At 36.8% G+C, this 20,905-nt stretch overlaps 1 protein-coding gene across 2 annotated transcripts in view; it reads right to left on the reverse strand.

Annotated features, from left to right (window-relative positions):
- The window catches only part of LOC121375253 (rho guanine nucleotide exchange factor 17-like), a 131,599-nt gene that overhangs the window by 29,266 nt on the left and 81,428 nt on the right, over positions 1 to 20,905 (reverse strand). For both annotated transcript variants that reach the window (XM_041502589.1, XM_041502588.1), the window contains exons 3-6: positions 9,892 to 10,068; positions 7,594 to 7,710; positions 5,368 to 5,460; positions 2,083 to 2,250 (exon numbers count right to left, since the gene is read on the reverse strand). In XM_041502589.1, coding sequence (XP_041358523.1) covers positions 2,083 to 2,250; positions 5,368 to 5,460; positions 7,594 to 7,710; positions 9,892 to 10,068 — 555 coding nt within the window. The remainder of the gene's footprint in view (positions 1 to 2,082; positions 2,251 to 5,367; positions 5,461 to 7,593; positions 7,711 to 9,891; positions 10,069 to 20,905) is intronic.

A 20,905-nucleotide genomic window follows, 5' to 3' on the forward strand; every position in this document is an offset into this window, starting at 1 on the left:
CAAAACATATAAATCATCATGATTTACTGTAAATATGCAATTTGAACAACACTGTAATAATGCAAATTAAATGTTCCTACAAAACGTTTGTTTTTTGTGGGGTGTTTTTTTTTTTTGGGGGGGGGGGGGGGGGGGGGGTGGTTTGTGGGGAGGATGAATTGTCTGCTATACTCTAATATGTGAAAGACAATCGTGTAAACAAATGATTGGAGTGATGTTTTGATGTTAAGGAAACACACCACCATTTATTGCATTGTTACTTGCTGTAGCAGCTTAATGCAGTCCGGTTTAGGAAATAGTTTCTCATAAAACAAATACTACAAAATTCTGATATGCTTTTTTGAAATTTTGGCATGATGATTACATGTAGGTTGACCTCTGTAGTATTTAAATAACCCATTGGTTTGAAGTAACTTGTTATATGTAGTACTAACTGATAACAACCGTGCAAGTGGTATGGTGCCACTTGTATAACAGCAAAACAACGCGGTGGTCAGGCATAGGGGCCATTAATTGAACAAATGTGTGGTTGACCTATGTTGATTTTTTACACGGTACATGTCATTTGAGAGCACTCCCTAAAATTAGTAGTCACATGACCCTCTCGACACTGTTGTATTTTTTACAGAATATATTCCGACATAGAAATGGTATTGAACTGCATGGAGTAATTAATGGCAGTGTGTAACTTTTAACGTAATTACTTCAGTGTATTTACATCATGACTTTCTATGTCACTGCAAACTGATAGGTCTATACAGGGATATATGAGACATGTCCTATCAATCTAATGACTTAGGCATGCCAAGTGCTTACAGTTACTAACCAGACTGGTTTTACTAAATGTAAGTGAATATGACAGGATAAAAACTAGTCAAATCATTCCTCCTGAACATGATACTGATGAATATAATTTTTCTTTGCAATAATTTTATGAGAAAATGTACTTCACGTTTGGGGTAGAAAGTTTGTTTTGTTTAATGACACCAGTAGAGCACATTGTTTTATTAATGATCGGCTATTGGATGTCAAACATTTGGTAATTCTGACAAATAGTCTTAGAGAAAAACCCGCTACATTTTTCTGTTAGTAGTAAGGGATCTTTTATATGTGCCATACCACATACCACAGCTTTTAATATACCAGTCGTGGTGCACTTGCTCGTTTTGAGTAGAGAATGAAAGAAAAAAAATATTGGTTTAACAATACCTCAGCACATTTTTAAACAACGGCTATTTCATGTGTAATATAAGTTATTTCAGTACTTGGTTAAGAGAGAAAGAGAGGAAACCTGCTGCTATCATATAGGCTACTGCTATATCGCAAATGATGCATGGGATTTATTATATGCACTTTTCAATAGTCAGTTGTAGAGCTCTGTTTGGGACAGTATGGGGAGGAAAGAAATGAGTCCATTGAGGAAGATCGACCTACCACCCATCACACTTCAAACACTTTACCAGACTGACATCCCACTCCTTAGTAGAGTGTGTTTGAATGTTATCAAACATACATCTGTTATGAGCAGTAACTCGTTTTATCAGGTCTGTTGCGAAACTTACGTCTGTTATGAGCAGTAACTCAAGTTTTTTCAGGGTCTGTTGCGAAACTTATATCTGTTATGAGCAGTAACTCAAGTTTTTTCAGGTCTGCTGCGAAACTTATGTCTGTTATGAGCAGTAACTCAAGTTTTGTTCAGGGTCTGTTGCGAAACTTGCGTCTGTTATGAGCAGTAACTCAAGTTTCTTCAGGGTCTGTTGTGAAACTTACATCTGTTATGAGCAGTAACTCAAGTTTCTTCAGGGTCTGTTGCGAAACTTACGTCTTTTATGAGCAGTAACTCAAGTTTCTTCAGGGTCTGTTGCGAAACTTACGTCTGTTATGAGCAGTAACTCAAGTTTCTTCAGGGTCTGTTGAGAAACTTACATCTGTTATGAGCAATAACTCAAGTTTCTTCAGGGTCTGTTGCGAAACTTACATCTGTTATGAGCAGTAATTCAAGTTTCTTCAGGGTCTGTTGCGAAACTTACATCCATTACGAGCAGTAACTCAAGTTTCTTCAGGGTTTGTTGTGAAACTTACGTCTGTTATGAGCAGTAACTCAAGTTTTTTCAGGGTCTGTTGCATATCTTCTTCAGACTGGTTCTCACTCAGTGTGCCGATCTTGATGGCCAAGTCATGCATCACCTTGTCAGCATGTTGAAGTAGGTCAAAGTCAGGGTGATCCCTAGGGGTATTGTCCAGTAATCGCTGAAATATTAATATACAAATGTTATAATACTAGATAGTTATGTTACCGTAAATGTGGTGCTTTAAGCCATATTAAAATATATTCTAGATTTTCGTTCCCATCCACCCCGAGGATAAAGGCACACCCTAAATTGTTTTCTTGGCAAATTTTCTTCTTAATTCCTGTAAACATGCATGTATATATATATATATTCTTGATATAAAATTTCCCCACCTGCCCCCATTTTGAAAAACATTTGGATGAAAAGCTATAGTCCGTTCTAACCCATAACAAAAATGTTTTTTGTAAATAATTTTAGTTTGGTTTGACGTAAGAAAAGTAATAATGTTTTGAAAATAACAATAAAAAAGACTATTTTTGTGTGCAACTTAAAAATCAATCGGTTCAGAAATAAATAACTTGCAATAAATTCCTTAGTATGAAAAAAAGGCGTTCCCCGTGGGACAGACTTTAGATTTTCATTACCACCCACCCTGATGATAAAGGAACGACCCCATTTTTCGGTACAAGCCTGGAAACATAAATTTATATAATGCTTGATGTGTGGTATTTCCAATATCTTGAAAATGTAAAATAAAAATAATATCACCACCTGGCCTCATTTTTAAAAAACATTTGACTGAAAATCAATAGTCTGTTCCATCCTCCTATAAAATGTTTTTTGTAAACAATTTCAGTTTGGTTTGACGTAAGAAAAAAAGTAAAAGTGTTTTGAAAATAACAAAAAAAAACTATTTTTGTGTGCAACTTAGAAATCAATTGGTTCTGAAATATATAACTTGTATGAAAAAAAGTTGTTCCTTGTGGGAAGGACTATATCATTCATTTTATTATGGCTTTATAAAATCCAGTTATCTGAAAGGATGATAAAGCTACTTTAATTTGTAGCAGATCCAATTTCATATATATGCAGGTTTTTAAAAAAATCCACATACAGTGAAGGTTTTACTGAAGTCATTACTTTAACAGTTATTTCCCTTCGTCTATCTCATTAACAGTAAAAACATATTATTCTAACAACAGAATTTCAAGGTTACTCAATGAAAAACAAAAAACCTACAAATGATAAGTGTCTAGGGAATGTTGATGGGAGTAATCACTGAAAATGCTTTCTTACAAACTCAGTTGTTCATACGTATACTGAGAAAAAAATAAGGGAACACTTGGTATTGGAGATCAAATTTATTTCCCTAGTAGCATCATGATGTCTGTATAAAATACAGAAATGTAAGTGGACTGAATGTCGGTAAGGTGGAATTGAAGTTTGTTTCATTTAATGATACCACTAGAGCACATTGATTTATTAATCATCGGCTATTGGATGTCAAACATTTGGTAATTTTGACATATAGTCTTAGAGAGGAAACCCGCTACATTTTTCCATTAGTAGCAAGGGGTCTTTTATATGCACCATCCAATAGACAAGATAACCATACCACGGCCTTTGATATATCAGTCGTGGTGTACTTGCTGGAACGAGAAATAGCCCAATGGACCACCGAAGGGGATCGATCTCAGACCGACCACGCATCAAACGGGCACTTTACCACTGGCCTTCGTCCTGCCCCCTTAACATGGTTGATTTCATAACACTACGGCTGAGGACTGGCTGCAGTCACTCTTTGCCATTAGTGTTGGTGTGATCTCTTATTTCTTTTCAACGGTATATTGGTTACATGTTCAGTGAAACCTCTCAAAACCGGACCCTCTGTAAACCAAAATTCCCTCAAAACCAGATATTTTTCACTGACATCTTCTGAATATCTGTATCGAAGAGAACTTCTCTAAACCAGACACCTTTTGAAACCAGATATTTTGCTTGGTTTTGAGGGTATCTGGTTTAGAGGAGTTTCACTGTATTATGTGATTTTCAAATGATAAAAAAAGAAAATGTACAAAAATAGTAAAATTTTAATTAAAATTCTGGAGAAGATTATGGAATTTTAAATTTTTTGCCGACATCATGGTATTCATGTAATATGTGCAATATCATGTGAATAAAAACAGTTTTGACTTAAAATATTCAATTAAAAACTACAGTGCACTATTATCTCCAATCTAGTTAAAATTAGATCCACTGGTTAATTACTATTACCTGTGGATCTAACAGCACCCCGTTGGACCTCATGTCCAGTTGACCTTTCATTCGAACAATCAAAACCTTACTTGCAAAATCATGCCAGTGATTTGAAAAGAATTTGAAAACATTCTGGATTATGCCGAGGGTATACAAAATGATTCAGGTGAATTATGAAGTATGCCGGGAATTAATTTCAAGATAAAATTTTATATAAAATTTGTTTCAAGGTGAAAAAAAAAAACCTGGGATGGTATAGCCATATAATCCATTTATACTAGTATACAATTCAGTGTTTATTACTACACTTTTCCCCCATAGTCTCACACGATATTTTTAGAATTTGTATGCTCCTGAATAATGCTATAAAAGGCGAAGTGTAAGTGGTCGATATTTAAATTGTTATTTATAGATGAAATGTCACCTGGACATGGGAGTCCACACAATGCTGTTATATCTACTGGTAGACCAGTAGAGCTAATTTTAATCCGATTGTATTATCTCAATGCTGAAGGAACCAAACTAACAAACTCAAGATATCCATAGTTCAAGACATACACAATATTTGGTGAAAACTATGCCATGGGACAATTTCTCGACCACAATTTATTGTGGGTTCTCCAGATTACAGAGGTGGGGATAATGAGTTTGACCGTCTTTTATTACGCTTAAAATAATGTTAATACAAATAAGAAAAAAAATCAAGGTATCACTGGCTAACAACTGCAAATGACTATGTCCAAAATCATGGTTTTCAGAAAATTAAGTTTTAATGTTTAATTTGTTTATTAATCCAAAAAGACAGCAATTTCGTTTATTTAAAAAAAAATATATAACTTTATACATCACTTTATATATTTTGTCTCCATCCACAAAACCCCAACAAACATCCCCCAACCCCCCAAAAAACAACTAAAAAAGCTATTCCCATTTTCACAAGTAATGGAGATAACAAGTTCTGTTGTTAGTCACAGACATAGCTAGCGATATGACAAGAAACAAATGATGAGAGAGTGACGTAAAATTTATCACTGTTAACCTGTATCAGCAGTTCGTATCTCGGTATCCTCTGGATGGGTCGCACAATGAGATCTTTTATCGACAGTTTGCTGCCACTGTCGCGCTGACAGTTCTGAAATGATATGAGAGAGGATCTCTCAGATACACAGTGAAATGATGGAACACAAATCAATACAATTAGAACAGATCTGGACACGCAGTCTAACTGCCTATCAGTGTTAATCAAAGAGTCAAGTCCTTTTTAAATACAACATTTCTATGATGAATGGTGCGCGGGTAAGATATATAACTAAAATGAGATCTGTAGTTGATGTATGTCATCATGAAGATACTTACAATTGATTTCTGTTAGGTGATATAGATGCCAATAGAGTCACGTACAAATGATTTATTGTTTTCAATCTTTACTGATATAGATGTTACGTATTTGTTTGCTGGGTTGTCATAAAAATAACCATACCGTAACAAATAAGGTGAAAAGACCCTACTTTTCATTGTCTGTCTGTCCGTCAGTCTTCTATATACACAAACACATACACAGAGTTATTATTTTAGTCACTGAACCAAGTTTGAAGATAAAGTAGTTCTTAAAGTGTTCCTCAGCTTTATAAAAGACACTGTTAGCTATCTGGCAAGGTTTTTTATAATAATGTGTAGGTGTATTTAATTTGTTTATTTTAGCGAAAATGAAACAGAATAATAGCTCATTAAATATGCTGGTACAGACATGTTTGTGGGTTGGGGTCAAACCCCCATTCTCAAAGTAATTTTTTTTTTAAATATATTTTGCAGAGAGTATGACTCAACCCCCTGGAAACTTCACTTACCACAGTCTTGACACACACACATACACCCCACCCATGCATACATTTCTGCAGACATGCCTGCAGTTATCACAATTAACTTTTAGGTGAATTATTAATTGGGCAAAATATATTTGACAAATTCAGCTTCATATTTCAGTTGGCAAAACTTTTGACTTAATAAACCATAATTGTACCTATTTTACAATACTATTAATACTAAATCAATTTTGTAAAATTTGAAATAAATATTTTTCAGCTTCATGCAGACCCCCCTAAGTCATACGACACCAGAGTCAAATATTCAACACTGTTATGTATCTCGTCAGAGAAAGTAATTATCAGCTATTTGGAAAGCCCACATGAATCTGTCAATCCATTCCCAGCCAGACAGCTTATTTAATTGTCTCAGTTTTTGTACAATAATCTTAGTAACTACGTGCAGCCCATTTCTTTTCTCCAGTAATCCTAATTTCGTCGCCGTTTCCCCGAGATGGCAGGTAATTTGACATTTGCCAAGCCCAGTCACCACACAGAAAATCAATCTGCATTGGGGCAATGTAATCGTGGAATTAATAATTAGGAGGTTGTTGGCTTTACAACATAAGCCAGTTCAGGATCAAGTATCCTTCAAGCAGATGTATCCTTACTGCTATGTAAATGAAATGCAAAGGATTCAGATAAGAGAAATGAAATGAAGGAAGAAAGAAATGTTTTATTTAATTTAACGATGCACTCAACAAATGGTTTTATTTTTGGATATTTTGGCTTGGGACATAGGGTTAAGAATCACAGAGACAATAAGACAGGAAACCCACTGCTGCCAACAAAAAAGAGGAATGTACTGAAGGATGTCCTGGGAAACTACATGTATGTAGTTGACATTTTATTTGTCTTGCTGTATCTCTACATCTAAATTTATTTCTTGTTCCTAAACAAATTCAAAAATTAAATATTTATAAGAAATCCGCAGAAACTGCGAGGTTGTGCCAAAGTTCATTACTCAGTGGTATTTCCATACCTTATTTCCTTACAACACTGATGAAAAAAGGTAAGGAATGTTTGTTAATGGCACCTCAACATTATAGTCTGGAAAGGTTGTGAGATGCAAAACCAGTGTTAAAGTTTAATGACACCACTAGAGCATATTGATGTATAAATCATCAGCCATTGATGTCAAACACTTGACAATTCTGACATGTAGTCTTAGACTTTTTCATTAGTAGCAAGGGATCTTTTATATGCACTTTCACCATGGACTAGTCAGCACATACCACAGCCTTTCGTCTGAAACACCAGAATAAAGTGCCCTTTGGCAATGATGTGACTGTGTATTCTTTATGAAACTATGAAAACATTAAAAATTCAGTTATCTTTAGTGCTGGGCAAACAGTATTTATAAATAACACAGAAAGATGTGGCAGCTGTATTTTAGAACATACCTCAAGAAATTTCTGGATAGAAGACTTGGTTGAGAGAGCATTTTCAATGACTCTCCCTGAAGTCTTGTAGTTTTCAACAAATGACAGGTAACTCTCTAAAACAGTCTGCTTAGAAAACTGCAACAAAATAATACAAATATGTTAAAGAAAGACCATTTATTTACGCAAAGGAAATCAAACATACTAATGGAAAGAAATAAGGAATCTCACCAACAGAAAAAGAGTTGTAAATAAACCCTCATACATTGTGTCAGGATTTTAACTGTTACTGACATTCACATAAACCCTTATGACAATGTTGCTGACATTCGACCTCACATTACTGACATTTGAATAAGCTCTCATCCAGTGTCAAGAAGTTAACAATGTTACTGACATTCGACCTCACATTACTGACATTTGAATAAGCTCTCATCCAGTGTCAACACGTTAACCATGTTACTGACATTCAATCGCATATTAATGACATTTGAATAAGCTCTCATCCACAATGTCAACAAGTTAACCATGCTACTGATATTCAATCGCACATTACATTTTATTACATTTTAATCTGTCATACAGATAAAATTCTAACAGTGACTGAAATTTAGTCTACAGTATCAAGTGTTCCCTTATTTCTCTCTCTCTCAATATATTTTAACACTGGCTATGGTGGTCTAGTGGTTAAACCATCAGAAATAACGACACCACTACAGGACAATGATTAATAAATTATCAATAATTATTGAATGTCAAACACTTGATAATTCTGACTCGCAGTCATCAGATGAAACCTGCTACATTTTTCCTTTAGCAGCAGGGGGTCTTTTATATGCATTTTCCCACAGACAGGAAAGTACATACCACAGCCTTTGACCAGTTGTGATGCACTGGTTGGAACAAGAAAAAACCCAATCAGTGGAATGGATCTACCGAGGTGATTGTATCCTGTGACACAGGCACCTCTGGTGAGCCATCAGAAACAAGACTGGTTAGTACAAAGTTAGCATCCTAGGACTAACCCCAACCCAGAGTGAATTTTCCCAGCTTAATGGTGAGGAGTAAAGCCACTACACCAACTTCTCCTGGGATTTACATTCACTCTCAACACGAACATGTCTTGTAGAACACCTGCTTCTCGATTTTAACTTGTCCTATCACAAATGTGATTGTTCAAGCAATATGTGTTACACAGGAAGACATCTGCTATCATTTTTAACAAAACTGTCAAACGCATGACATTAAATTATAATTTTGTCAACATATTTTTATTTTCAGTCGACTTATCCAACAGAACAAGGGGTTAGAATAATTTACTTGTCCTACACCTAAAACGACAAGTATCAGGTCAGCAGACATGCCTTATTTTAGAACCCTGTTCTCTCTCAGTAACCACTAACAATGAATCTCTATGCTGGACAGACACCCCAGATAGCCGAGATACATAGCCCTGGACAGTCTGATTCAACTTTAAGTGGATTTCAAATACAAAAATAAATGAAAACAAACACCGGCCTTGGTAGTGTCGTGGTTAAGCCATTGGACTTAAGGCTGGTAGGTACGGGTTTGCATCCTGGTACTGGCACCCACCTAGAGCAAGTTTTAACAATTCAGTGGTCCACTACACTGACATCTCCCCCATGGCTCAGTAAGGCCACTACACCGATGTCTCCCCACTGGCTCAGTAAGGCCACTACACCGACGTCTCCCCACTGGCTCAGTAAGGCCACTACACCGACGTCTCCCCACTGGCTCAGTAAGGCCACTACACCGATGTCTCCCAACTGGCTCAGTAAGGCCACTACACCGACGTCTCCCCACTGGCTCAGTAAGGCCACTACACTGACGTCTCCCCACTGGCTCAGTAAGGCCACTACACTGACGTCTCCCCACTGGCTCAGTAAGGCCACTACACTGACGTCTCCCCACTGGCTCAGTAAGGCCACTACACTGACGTCTCCCCACTGGCTCAGTAACGCCACTACACTGAAGTCTCCCCACTGGCTCAGTAAGGCCACTACACTGACGTCTCCCCACTGGCTCAGTAAGGCCACTACACTGAAGTCTCCCCACTGGCTCAGTAAGGCCACTACACTGACATCTCCCCACTGGCTCAGTAAGGCCATTACACTGACATCTCCCTCACTAACCACTAACAAACTAACCATTAATACACGGTCTAAGACAGACAGCCCATATAGCAGAGGTGTGTTATCAGGACAGCGTGCTTGAACCTAAGTGGATATAAGCATGAGAATAAGTATAAACAAATGAAAACTGAATAGAAAGAGGAGACTAGACTACAGCGTTACATACAATGGTGATGATGATGTTGCCAACAGTGCTGGTGGCGCTGTCCCAGTGTTTCCAGACGTTGTCGAGGAAGTCCAGGTAGATGGAGTGATGTGTGAGGATCTCGGGAATCATGTAAAATATGTTGTCCACGATCGCGTCGTCTAGGCTACTCTGCGTTTTCAACGGAATCATATATTTCTGAAAACAGATTAAACATTGTACAAAATATTAAAAAGTATATCTTTCCCTATTCAAAATTAATCAGCCTTTCTGACAGCATCTTATGTGAACCTTAAAATAAACAATCACCATTTAGGTTGAATACCATAAAATCAATTCCCAGAGACAACAATAATAGCCTAACATGTATAAAAAAATTAGTGTTTTTGTTTAGGATTCAATGAAAACCACTTAAATTGTTCTTGAGAATATTCCCTTCAGACTAAGTCACTGGCTTTCAAATTTCACTTTCAGCTGAAGGCCTGGAAATAATTGTTTGGCAGTTCTTGTCGAAATAACCTGTCACCAAATGTTAAAATAATGTTGCTGTTGTCCTTTATTATGCATGTACTGTTACATATACTAGTACATACAAGTTTACATGATGCAGTGTATTTCCTCTGAACAGTAGCCTAATTGGGCCAAAGTTCGTTCAATGGGTATCCAGGTTACAGGGCTTTGGATTAAGGTAAAAGTCTTTATTGTATTCTGTTCACAATTAAATATGGAAAAAGTAAAAAACTGTCAAATAACAACTACACTCAAATGTGGATAAAATGATGCAATTTATAAGCACTTGGCTTAGGAGGTCGGGGTGCGTTTTCATCATCAAACAAGTTGATGTTTTGTCCAACTTTAGACATGTTGCAATTTCATTTGAAAATGAAATAGTCGACATCTTTCCACGAATCCAAGCCAAAGAATTTATTTTGTTAAATACATGTTAAAAACTTAACAACTAAAATATCAAATTCATGACTGTCCAGTCACTGTGGAAAGACCTACGAGATGTAAATGAATTGCAATCACGTTCGCAACTCAAGTAACTTAATAATAACAAAGCTAGTGATAAACATCATGAATAAAGTGTACTTTACTTACTTCAAACTAAAAGTTTCCATTTAACTTTGGTTGCTTAATTGACATTTGTCAAAAACGCAACACAAGCTGGAGTGAAGGTACAGTAGAGTGACAATTAACCCTGAGACTTGTCCAGGCAAACAGGTTTTCATTTTATCTTTATTATGGATGACAATCAGTAATTCACAAAAATCAAAGAAAATACGAATGGTATCGAATATAATTTGTCAATCAAATAAATTATTTATGTCAGCCGAGAAGTTCTGAGGTATTCCGAATATTTACGAGCTAAGACTATTATATTACCAAGACCATGTTTATTTAACTCAATCGACGATATTTGTATAATATTTTGCAATGAGACACCGCTGATTTCATTTTCTCTAAAGTACAACAATTGCTAAAAATTCTGATACTGCTTTGTAAAAAAACTATTTTTACTTGTCCACCGGATAACCACTAAGACAAATTATGCTTGTCTGAGTAAATTTTTACTTGTTGGGACAAACGGACAAGTGCTTATTTCGAATGCTGCATTGTGCACTGTTCCTCGGATATGGCACAACAGACGATAAACTTACTATGATGCATTAAAGTACAGTAGACTCATCATTTTGTGTGTAAACTTGTTACGGTAACGTGGCACAATTAACTGGTAACCCAGTTTGGTGTTACAATACAACCACCATTAAATGCAATAAATCACTCTTCAAGTTCATGAATGTACCAGAATTGGAATTCTGGAATCATTTAGAAATCCTCTATGCAACGGACCACAATCCATCAAAGTATCAAATTGGTAAATTAAGGTATTGTGAAGACTATGCAACAGGCCTCAGTCATTCTAATTGGAACCTGGGGACTTAGAAAGTCTTGTTTTCAAGTAAAAATTTCCATTACCTAAGGTGTACTTTAAATACTCTAAATATACGAGACTCTCAGTTTGGCCAGCGATGAAGTTAGACGTGGTTTCATGCGCTCTCAACTTACCCCCCCCCCACCTGGGGGGACTGATCGCTAGTTATGGATCGCTGTTGGAGTACCGCGTCGCGTACACCGGGTCACGGGCAACCGTGACCTTGGTGTATGGCAACGCGGCTACAGCCAAGAGGAAGGGAACTAGGAAGAGGAAACGTGCGCCAGGGGCGGCTCAGGCGGGGACAAAGCTGGCGGCTCAACCGCCAGTGGCGGTCCCGTCTGCGTCGCCGCCCCCACCACGACCAAACCGGACGGATCGACGGGAGGCGACTCGCCAACCAGCCGGACCGACTGTTCAGATGCGGGAAGTGGAGCAGCCAACCAGTGCACCGCGACCAGCGTCACCTGTTCCCGCTCGTCGTTCGTCTGCGTCGAGACCCCCACCCATGGGGGACTCCGCGACGGCGACTCTGGATGTTGGGGCTGTCAAGAGGAAGGCCGTGACCCCCCCGGAGGACCAACCAGCCAAGACGCGGCCTTCTACTTCCTCTTCGGGTGACTGGAGAGTGGCAGCGCGGAAAATCAAAGGCCAGTACTCTAAGTACTTGGTGGGAGACGTCACGGACCCCGACAGACTGCCAGGCGGGGTCTACGAAGAAAACTTCAAGACGTTTCCCGATGGCCACCAGGTCGCCATCCACAAGGTCAAACTACGGGGAGTGGAAGCTATAGTAGTGACGTCGCGCCGGGATGATCTTTACCGACAGGGATTCCTCAGCCATGACATGGATAACAACACCATCCACAGAATCATGAAGATCGTCACCGGCGCCCAGTACCCACAGATGGTCCACTGCCTTAACACCCACAGCTACAGGAGACTGGTGCCTCACTTTGAGGAGAGGAACAACATCACCTCCCTGTAGATGCTGTGCACCCAAACGGCCTTAACGAGGCCACTCGCGTGGACATATCGATCGGACTTTAAACTTTTAGATCTGCGTTCAAAATTTTATGTCGAAATTACTCTTTTTTTTTTTAAATATTATTAAATAGTCCGATCCTCTCTTCTTTCTCTTATTTAATTTTGGACTGTCCTTCTAAAATGCTCCAAATTATATAAATATTTGGCCGAGCAGTCAATTCTTTTTTATTTTTGGCTTGTAACCTTTTTATTTTTTTATCTATTAACTTCTTTACTAATTGCTATTTTCAAAATTCTGCCCAGTTTCTACCCCCCCCCCCCCCCCCCTCCATCCCGAGTCAGGCCACCGATCTTATCGGAGGTCGGACTCGGGATGGGCGTGTTCGAAACCCTAGTGGTATATGGGCACGTTAAACTAGTTATCATCATCTAAATATACTATGTATTGAGTCATTGCGAGTGGTCAACACTGGCCAAAACTGCGTGTAAAAAGCAACGACTAATTATATTACAAAAACTACAAGCACACTGTTTTAGCCATGAGCTGAGGTAAAAGCTGGTACCATATGTTGTTTTAATTAATAGGGAGGCTGATGTTGTTTGACATGAGTACACAGAGTACATATCACCAGTTTGCTCTGTGTGAGTTTAGTAACTCTTGTCATGAGTAACATTTTCAAGTGGCTAATTAGTTGACTGTAAATTATCGAATAAATATTTGTTGTTACAAAAGGCTAATAATTAATTAAAGCAGTGTTTTTGATAGTAACTACAGGGCTTCTACAATTGTTTTTAAATCCACTAGCCATGGGATCAGTAATTAATTTCTTTTACTAGCCACAATTAAAAATTCACTAGCCCTACTTTACTTAAGTTAATACAATTTTTACTAAATATTAGTAATAATCAGATATGTCACCTAAAGAGGGAGATAGAGCTTAAAAATACTAACATTAGGGGTTGGACTGGGGTCAGTATATTCATATTTACAAAATAGACGTAACTGCAACATTTGACTCTTTTTATTTCACTAGCCATTGGGCATGGCAATTGAATTATTTACCAGCCCAACACTGAATATTACTAGCCACGGGAGTTGGGCTACCATAGTCTAGAAGCCCTGCTGGTACTGATATCCGTGTCTTATTTCTGTAGAAAATAATCATACTATTGCGAAAAGAAAGTACTTCGCCCAGTAATCCATCACAATTTTCGCAGTACTTTGTTTCTCGCAAAACAATCTATATTTACAATATCCTACATATACATGACTGTACCTGTTTTATTCTTATATTATTCAACGAATGAATGAATAAATGTTTAACGACACTCCAGCACAAAAATACACATTGGCTATTGGGTATGCATATTTCTATTTTATTTCTTTCATTGTGGAAGAGTAATAAAAGTTAGTTTGTTTTGTTTAACGACACCACTAGAGCAATTGATTTATTAATCATTGCTATTGAATGTCAAACATTTGGTAATTTTTGTGTAAGAGTAATAAATGCTAAGTGCAATTAGTCATCATAACTCAGGCTTCCACTGCCTGCTGTATGATGTATCCCATATAATATGTGAGTCAGCATGGTATTTAGAGCCCTGCTGTATCTGCAATATCCACATGTTGTGTATGAAATGGTACCAAAAAAAAAAAAACCTACAAAAAACCGACAGCCAAAATAATCTCTGGTATGAAGCCACTTACACTATTTGGCATACTTACATGTACATGACTTTTGCTCCTGGAATCGCAGTTGAGCCTAATCACGAAAATATATGTGGTTAACCATCCTAAGATGAACGCACTCCTGTCAGTTCACCTGACCCACTTGGTGCAATGTATCCTCACAAACACATCACTGATTAGTTTCATATTTAATTTCATCATTTCATTCAAGTAAAGGACTGTTATAGAGAAATGAAAGGAATTTAATGACACCTCAGCACATTTTAAAATGTGACTATTTCGCGTAAAACATATATGCAGATTTCCATACTTTGTCAGAAAAGAAGAAAGAAATCTGTAGCCATTAGACTACTCCTTCTGAAAAGCAGTAAGGGATCTTTTTAAGCATTTTGTCATGGAAAGAACAGTACATACCACAGCCTTTAATAAAGCAGTTGTAGGATGCTGATTGACAAGGAACATTTTGTTCAGCATCGACCACGCATCAAGCGAGGATACTGAAACAGTATTGCCAGAAGTTAAAGCGGCAGTATCCGGAATATTTTTATTATTTAAGCATATAGAACAGAAAATCCAATTATGTTTGGTGCATATATGATGCCGCACTCCACACTGGTTTCACTATGCTGGCTTATCCAGGTCAAAAACAAAGCCAGTATTTCGAAAGTGGGACACTTTTGACGGGCTCCTACTGATCTCGGTTTTCATTGACAAGTATAGAATTCCCCAACAAGAGATCACATGAGATTTCACAATTTTTTAACAAATTTAACTGTCTTGATTGAGGGGTCGTCTCATATCTCCAAAACATATTTATATCCATAGAGGTATGGTACAACGCCTTTCCAGGGGTCGGTGGGTGGGGGATTTGCCTTGAAATTTTGACAGTGTTACATGTAAGGGGGTGTTACTAATTACGTAACACTCTAGAGGTAGAGGAAGAGGGTACTGTGTTCAATTTACATAACATTTTTCAAGACTATATATGTTATTTTTATTCATTACTTAGATCTAAAAAGGTGTTTTTTGGAAATGTGCGGTCAGTCTAGGGTCGATCCCCATCGGCGGGTATATAAAAGACTATGGTATGTGATATCCTGTCTGTGGGATGGTACATATAAACGATCCCTTGCTAAAAAAAAATGTAGCGGGTTTCCAAGGCACGTGTGCAGGGATTTCAGCGGGGTTGGGGTTATAGACTGTTTATATGGGGCCATGCTCCTCCAGAAAATACATTTCAATTTTTTTTAAGCTTGGGCAAGTAAAGGTTTCGACCTCCAATACCCTCCCCCTGCACATGCACCCGATTCCTCTCTAAGATTATATGTCAAAATTACCAAATTTTAGACATCCAACAGCAGATAGAAGGAAGAATAGGATATGTTTTATTTAACGACCCACTCAACACATTTTATTTATGGTTGTATGGGGTCGGATGATTATTAAATCAATATGCTTTAACTCTGATGTCATTAAACAACCCTCCACCCCACCCCCCACCCCCCAACTTTACCCTTTCCAAACAAAATAATATTTATTTGAATTTGTTGATTTTAACACATAAAATTAAGAAGTGAAAATGTTCATTGTCTACTTTAGTATATTTTATTTAAAAAATATATACATGATTAATGTGTTACTAGTATACAAACTAAACTTTGAAAGTTCTACTAACACTTTATAAAATATCAATTCTGAAATAGGAAGGTACGACTGTCGATAATAAGTTGTCAAGATCAAACCGGTTTTAACGAAAGACTCTAGTACCATATCTTCAACCGAACGTTCTTCGTAATTTCTCTTTTAATTTTTTTAGACGAACCCTACAATTTGAAATCGGCAAACACACGTGTTAACTGAAACTGACAACAGGCTGTCGTTTGTGCTTTGCCGAGCTATGGCAGCACAGGCGATGAATCAAGCGTATACTTTTGACGATATCTGCACACAACTTTTTTAAAAGTACATTTGAGCTTGTATTTCACATTTGTACATGATGTTATAATATGTTAACCAGAGAATGTAACTTTAAAAAAATTTGTTTTATTTATTGACACCACTAGAGCACAAAGATTTAATGCATATATTCTCCCACAAACAGGACAGCACATACTGTGACCTTTGATTTACATCATGGGGTACTGGTTTGAATGTGAAAAAACACAACAGAGAATGGGTCCGGTGAGGTGGTTTGATCCTACAAAGCAAGCAGCTCAGACGAGTGCTCAACCGAGTAAGAAAGGAAACCTGCTGCTCCTGTACATGGTAGTTGGTACTCCTACTGAACAGTAACAAAAAGTTAAAGTTTGTTTTGCTTAACAACACCACTAGAGCACATTGATTAATTAATCATTGGCATTTGGTAATTCTGACACAGTAATCAGAGAAAACCCGCTACATTTTTCAAACAGTAACAAGGGATCATTTATAACATAAAATTATTATGCACTTCCATCAAACAGGGATGGGATTTAGCTCGGTTGGTAGAGTGCTCGCCTGAGGTGATTGGGTTGTAGGATCAAACCTCCTCAGCAGATCACACTGCACCTCACTACCAGTCTATTAAAGGCTATGCCATCCTGTCCGTGGGAAAGTGCATAATAAATGAATTCTTGCTACTAATGAAACAATTTAGTGGGGCTTTTACGTGTCAGAATTACAAAATATTTGACATCCAAAAGCAGATGATTAATTACTGTGCTCTAGTGGTGTCATTAAACAAAACAAACTTTTAACTTTCCATCAGACAGGACAGCATACAACATGGCCTTTGTTACAGGAATCATGGATGGGATTGGGAAAACACAATGTTACATCTCAAATGAGCACTTTATCACTGATCTGCATCCCATCACACATGCTATTAGGAATCATGTACTGTAAAACCAAACACAAAGACCACCCTCAATAACAACCACCCTCTAAATACATGTACATCTATTGTGCATACTAAGGCGGATGGTTTACCTCTGTAAAGTGGCCAAATGCTGACAAAAGACAATTTATTGTGCACTTTAAAGGCAAATTTGACAATACACTTTTCTCCCCATTTCAATATGGACTGACCTTGACAATATGTTGATTTTCCATTTGTTTTTCAATGCAGCTGCACTAGTGTCACTTAACTAAATATAGCATATCAGACCAAACCAATCAATAATTTAATTGCAAACGTCAGAAACAGTATATATGTGTACAAGAATTTACAACAGTAGACAGTAATGTTTAGTGGTAACCTGAGAGCCTTAGTATACTGTCAACATCTTAACTGTGTTTAACCTTAGTTCAGAACATGAAATTTGAAGACACTTTTGAACAACATCTCTACTCAGAAAATGTTGTTTATGAATACTTCAAAACATGATGTTTAACAATACCTCAGAACATGTTTAACACAACTTTAGACCATGTTTAACAATACCTCAGAACATGTTTAACAATACTTGAGACCATGTTTAACAATACCTCAGAACATGTTTAACAATACCTCAAAATATGTTTAACAATACCTCGAAACATGTTTAACAATATATCAGAACATGTTTATCAATACCTCAGAACATGAAGTTTAACAGTAATGTTTCGAAGTATCTCAGAACATGAAGTTTAACTAACTGTTATATTTAATACATCAGAACATGAATTTTAACAGTAATGTTTCAAAGTATCTCAGAACATGAAGTTTAACTAACTGTTATATTTAATATTACTTCTGTTGTTTTAACAGTGCCGTAGACCATTATCACCAGATTCCGTGTAACCCATGTAACTGTGACACTTGGTCTAGCATTCCAGAGAAGAAACCTGTTAATGCCACAATGGCGATTAACAGAGAGGGATCTTAAATATACCTTTTTCCAACATGATAGCAGATACCAAGGCATTTGATGCACCAATCACAACACACTGGAAAATGTCAGCAGCTCTCAATATTTTTTTGATGACCACCCATCAAACATAAATACTAACTTAGTGAGTATAACAAAAACTGGTGTTTCAGTGCACTGTTCTCTAAATATTGAATGTTAATAATTAAAGGAAAGGAATATTTGTTCTACACCCCAGGACATGTTGGACCACAGCTACTAACATACACTTACAGTTCGTCCCATCCTCCTACATAAATGTTTTTTGGAAATAATTTCAGTTTGGTTTAACGTAAGAAGAAAAGTAAATGTGTTTTGGAAATAAGAAAAAATACAATTTTTATATGCAATTTAGAAAATAATCGTTCAAAAATAAATAATTTGTAATAAATTTCATAGTTTGAAAAAAGGTGATCAAACATTGAGCATTGGTTGGAATGGGAAAAATCTGCACCCATGATGAGCGATTGATCGTATAATGTATTGCACCTCAAGCAAGTGCTCTACCACCGAGTTATATCTGAGCTGTGTACTTGTTTAAGTGCAAGATGAAAACAGCAGTCCTACAGAACACGCCCATCTTGTTAGATATTAATGTATTTATTTTTACATTTGTAGGATCAAATTACACCCACTGGCAGACCTGATACCGCCAGTGAGATAATAAAATCAGAAATCTGAAAACAAATTATTCAAGAACCGACAGGGTTACATACATATCAATTCTAGTGCAAAGAATATCTATGTTGTACAACGGGTGAGACAACTTCAAATGTAAAACAGAACAAAACTGCAGATAGCACATACTAATATAATATATATATATATATATATATATATATATATATATGATAGTATTTTTTAAATATGGATCATACCAATTTATAACAGACCAGGCCTACCTATTTATGAATAGTTCATACCAATTACAGACTGTAAATACATATATCAATTTACAGATGCATATACCAAATTTTGAGTATCTGTGCACTGATATATATACTGTCTGTAGTTGGTATGTGCTATTCATAATCATTATTAATTATAACAAATATGTGCTTAAGTTGTAATAACCAAAATGTTAATAATTTATCACCAAATTGGCAATTTATATTCTGAAAATTACAAATTTTCAGCAGCATTTGTATTTGAGATGGGGCTAATGATCAGTACCGTTTTATGCCTGAATAAATTCCTGCTTTTGTACCAATTTTTTTTTGGTATCAAAAACTTGAATATAAATAAAAAAGTTTCTTAACAAACACTACACATTAAAATTTACTTTTAATACAAGGATCCAGATCAGCAGCAAAAAGGTAGGCAATTACACAGACTACTTGTTAAAAATTACCAAATGCCTGACACCAAACAGCCAAAGATGAGGTCTGGTGGTGTCTTTAAACAAAACTAACTTCAGAATAGAATAGAACCCTGACATTTTAACTTCTTCCTATTAGCAACATGGTGTCGGATTTATGCCAAAATCAGGTTCTCTGTGGAAAAATAATGCTAAGTACTAGTATTAGAAAGTTTACTGTATATATATGCTAAGTGAAAGAAACCGAATACTAAAAGGTAACAGTGTATGAAATCACATGCATTTCACCTTGGCTGAGCCAGAATGTTTATATGAATGGGGAGCATTTTTTAACATCTGCCTTCCATTGTTTACATCCTTAGTATATAACTGTTTTTTAAAAGCCAGTATGTTTGAACATAAGACTATATGTAAAACCCTATTGTGATCCTTAGTTAAATTTTAAAGACATATTACACTTATAGAAAATGTAAACAGAAAACCAGTGGAGGCAGAGTGTAATTAATGGTAGAAGTCTTTCATAAACCCAAGTTTTTTTCCCCATCTTAACCAGAGCCTCATGACTAGAACATCAAATGATGTGGTATGTATTGTCCTGTCTATAGAAAATGCATACAAAATACCCCTTAATGGGTTTTTTTAGCTAGGAGTTAGCCATATCTCTTTCTCTCTCTTGTTGATTTTGATCTTATCTGTTTCTTCAGTTCTAAGATACCACAACTCATTTTAGGTAAAATATCACACCTGTCAGATTATTGTTTATGTGGCGGGGAGGGGAGGGGTATATTTTTATTTTCAATTAACTTAAAACTAATTTTTTTTTAAACTATTTACGATATTGTTGATCATTATAAGGCTGCAAGTTTAATAATAGATGACAGAAGGTTTACAGCACCATGGTGGCTATATACAGGAACTAACCAGTGTATATAAATTTATGAATGAGGGAGAGGGAGTGGTTCCATCAAAGTGTGCATTCTATTTTTGGAAGCACCTCTAAAATGGAAGGCTTTACTCTTGTAATCATGTCGCTTGCCAAATTCCTGCATTCTAGCAACACGTCTTCAGTAAAAGTCCTATGAAAGCAATTATCTAACAGACGCAGTAGCTGCTGCGATATACTAAAACCCGTGTCAGGTGTGCTCACTGTAAGAAAAGCATTCGTTTAAAAGACAAAAGACAGGTGAGGCTCCCAGCTCCTAGAGCCGTGGATCCTGGGTGGACCTGGATGTCTCGTG

This window comes from Gigantopelta aegis, chromosome 6, assembly GCF_016097555.1.
Source record: "Gigantopelta aegis isolate Gae_Host chromosome 6, Gae_host_genome, whole genome shotgun sequence".
Classification (NCBI taxonomy): domain Eukaryota; kingdom Metazoa; phylum Mollusca; class Gastropoda; order Neomphalida; family Peltospiridae; genus Gigantopelta; species Gigantopelta aegis.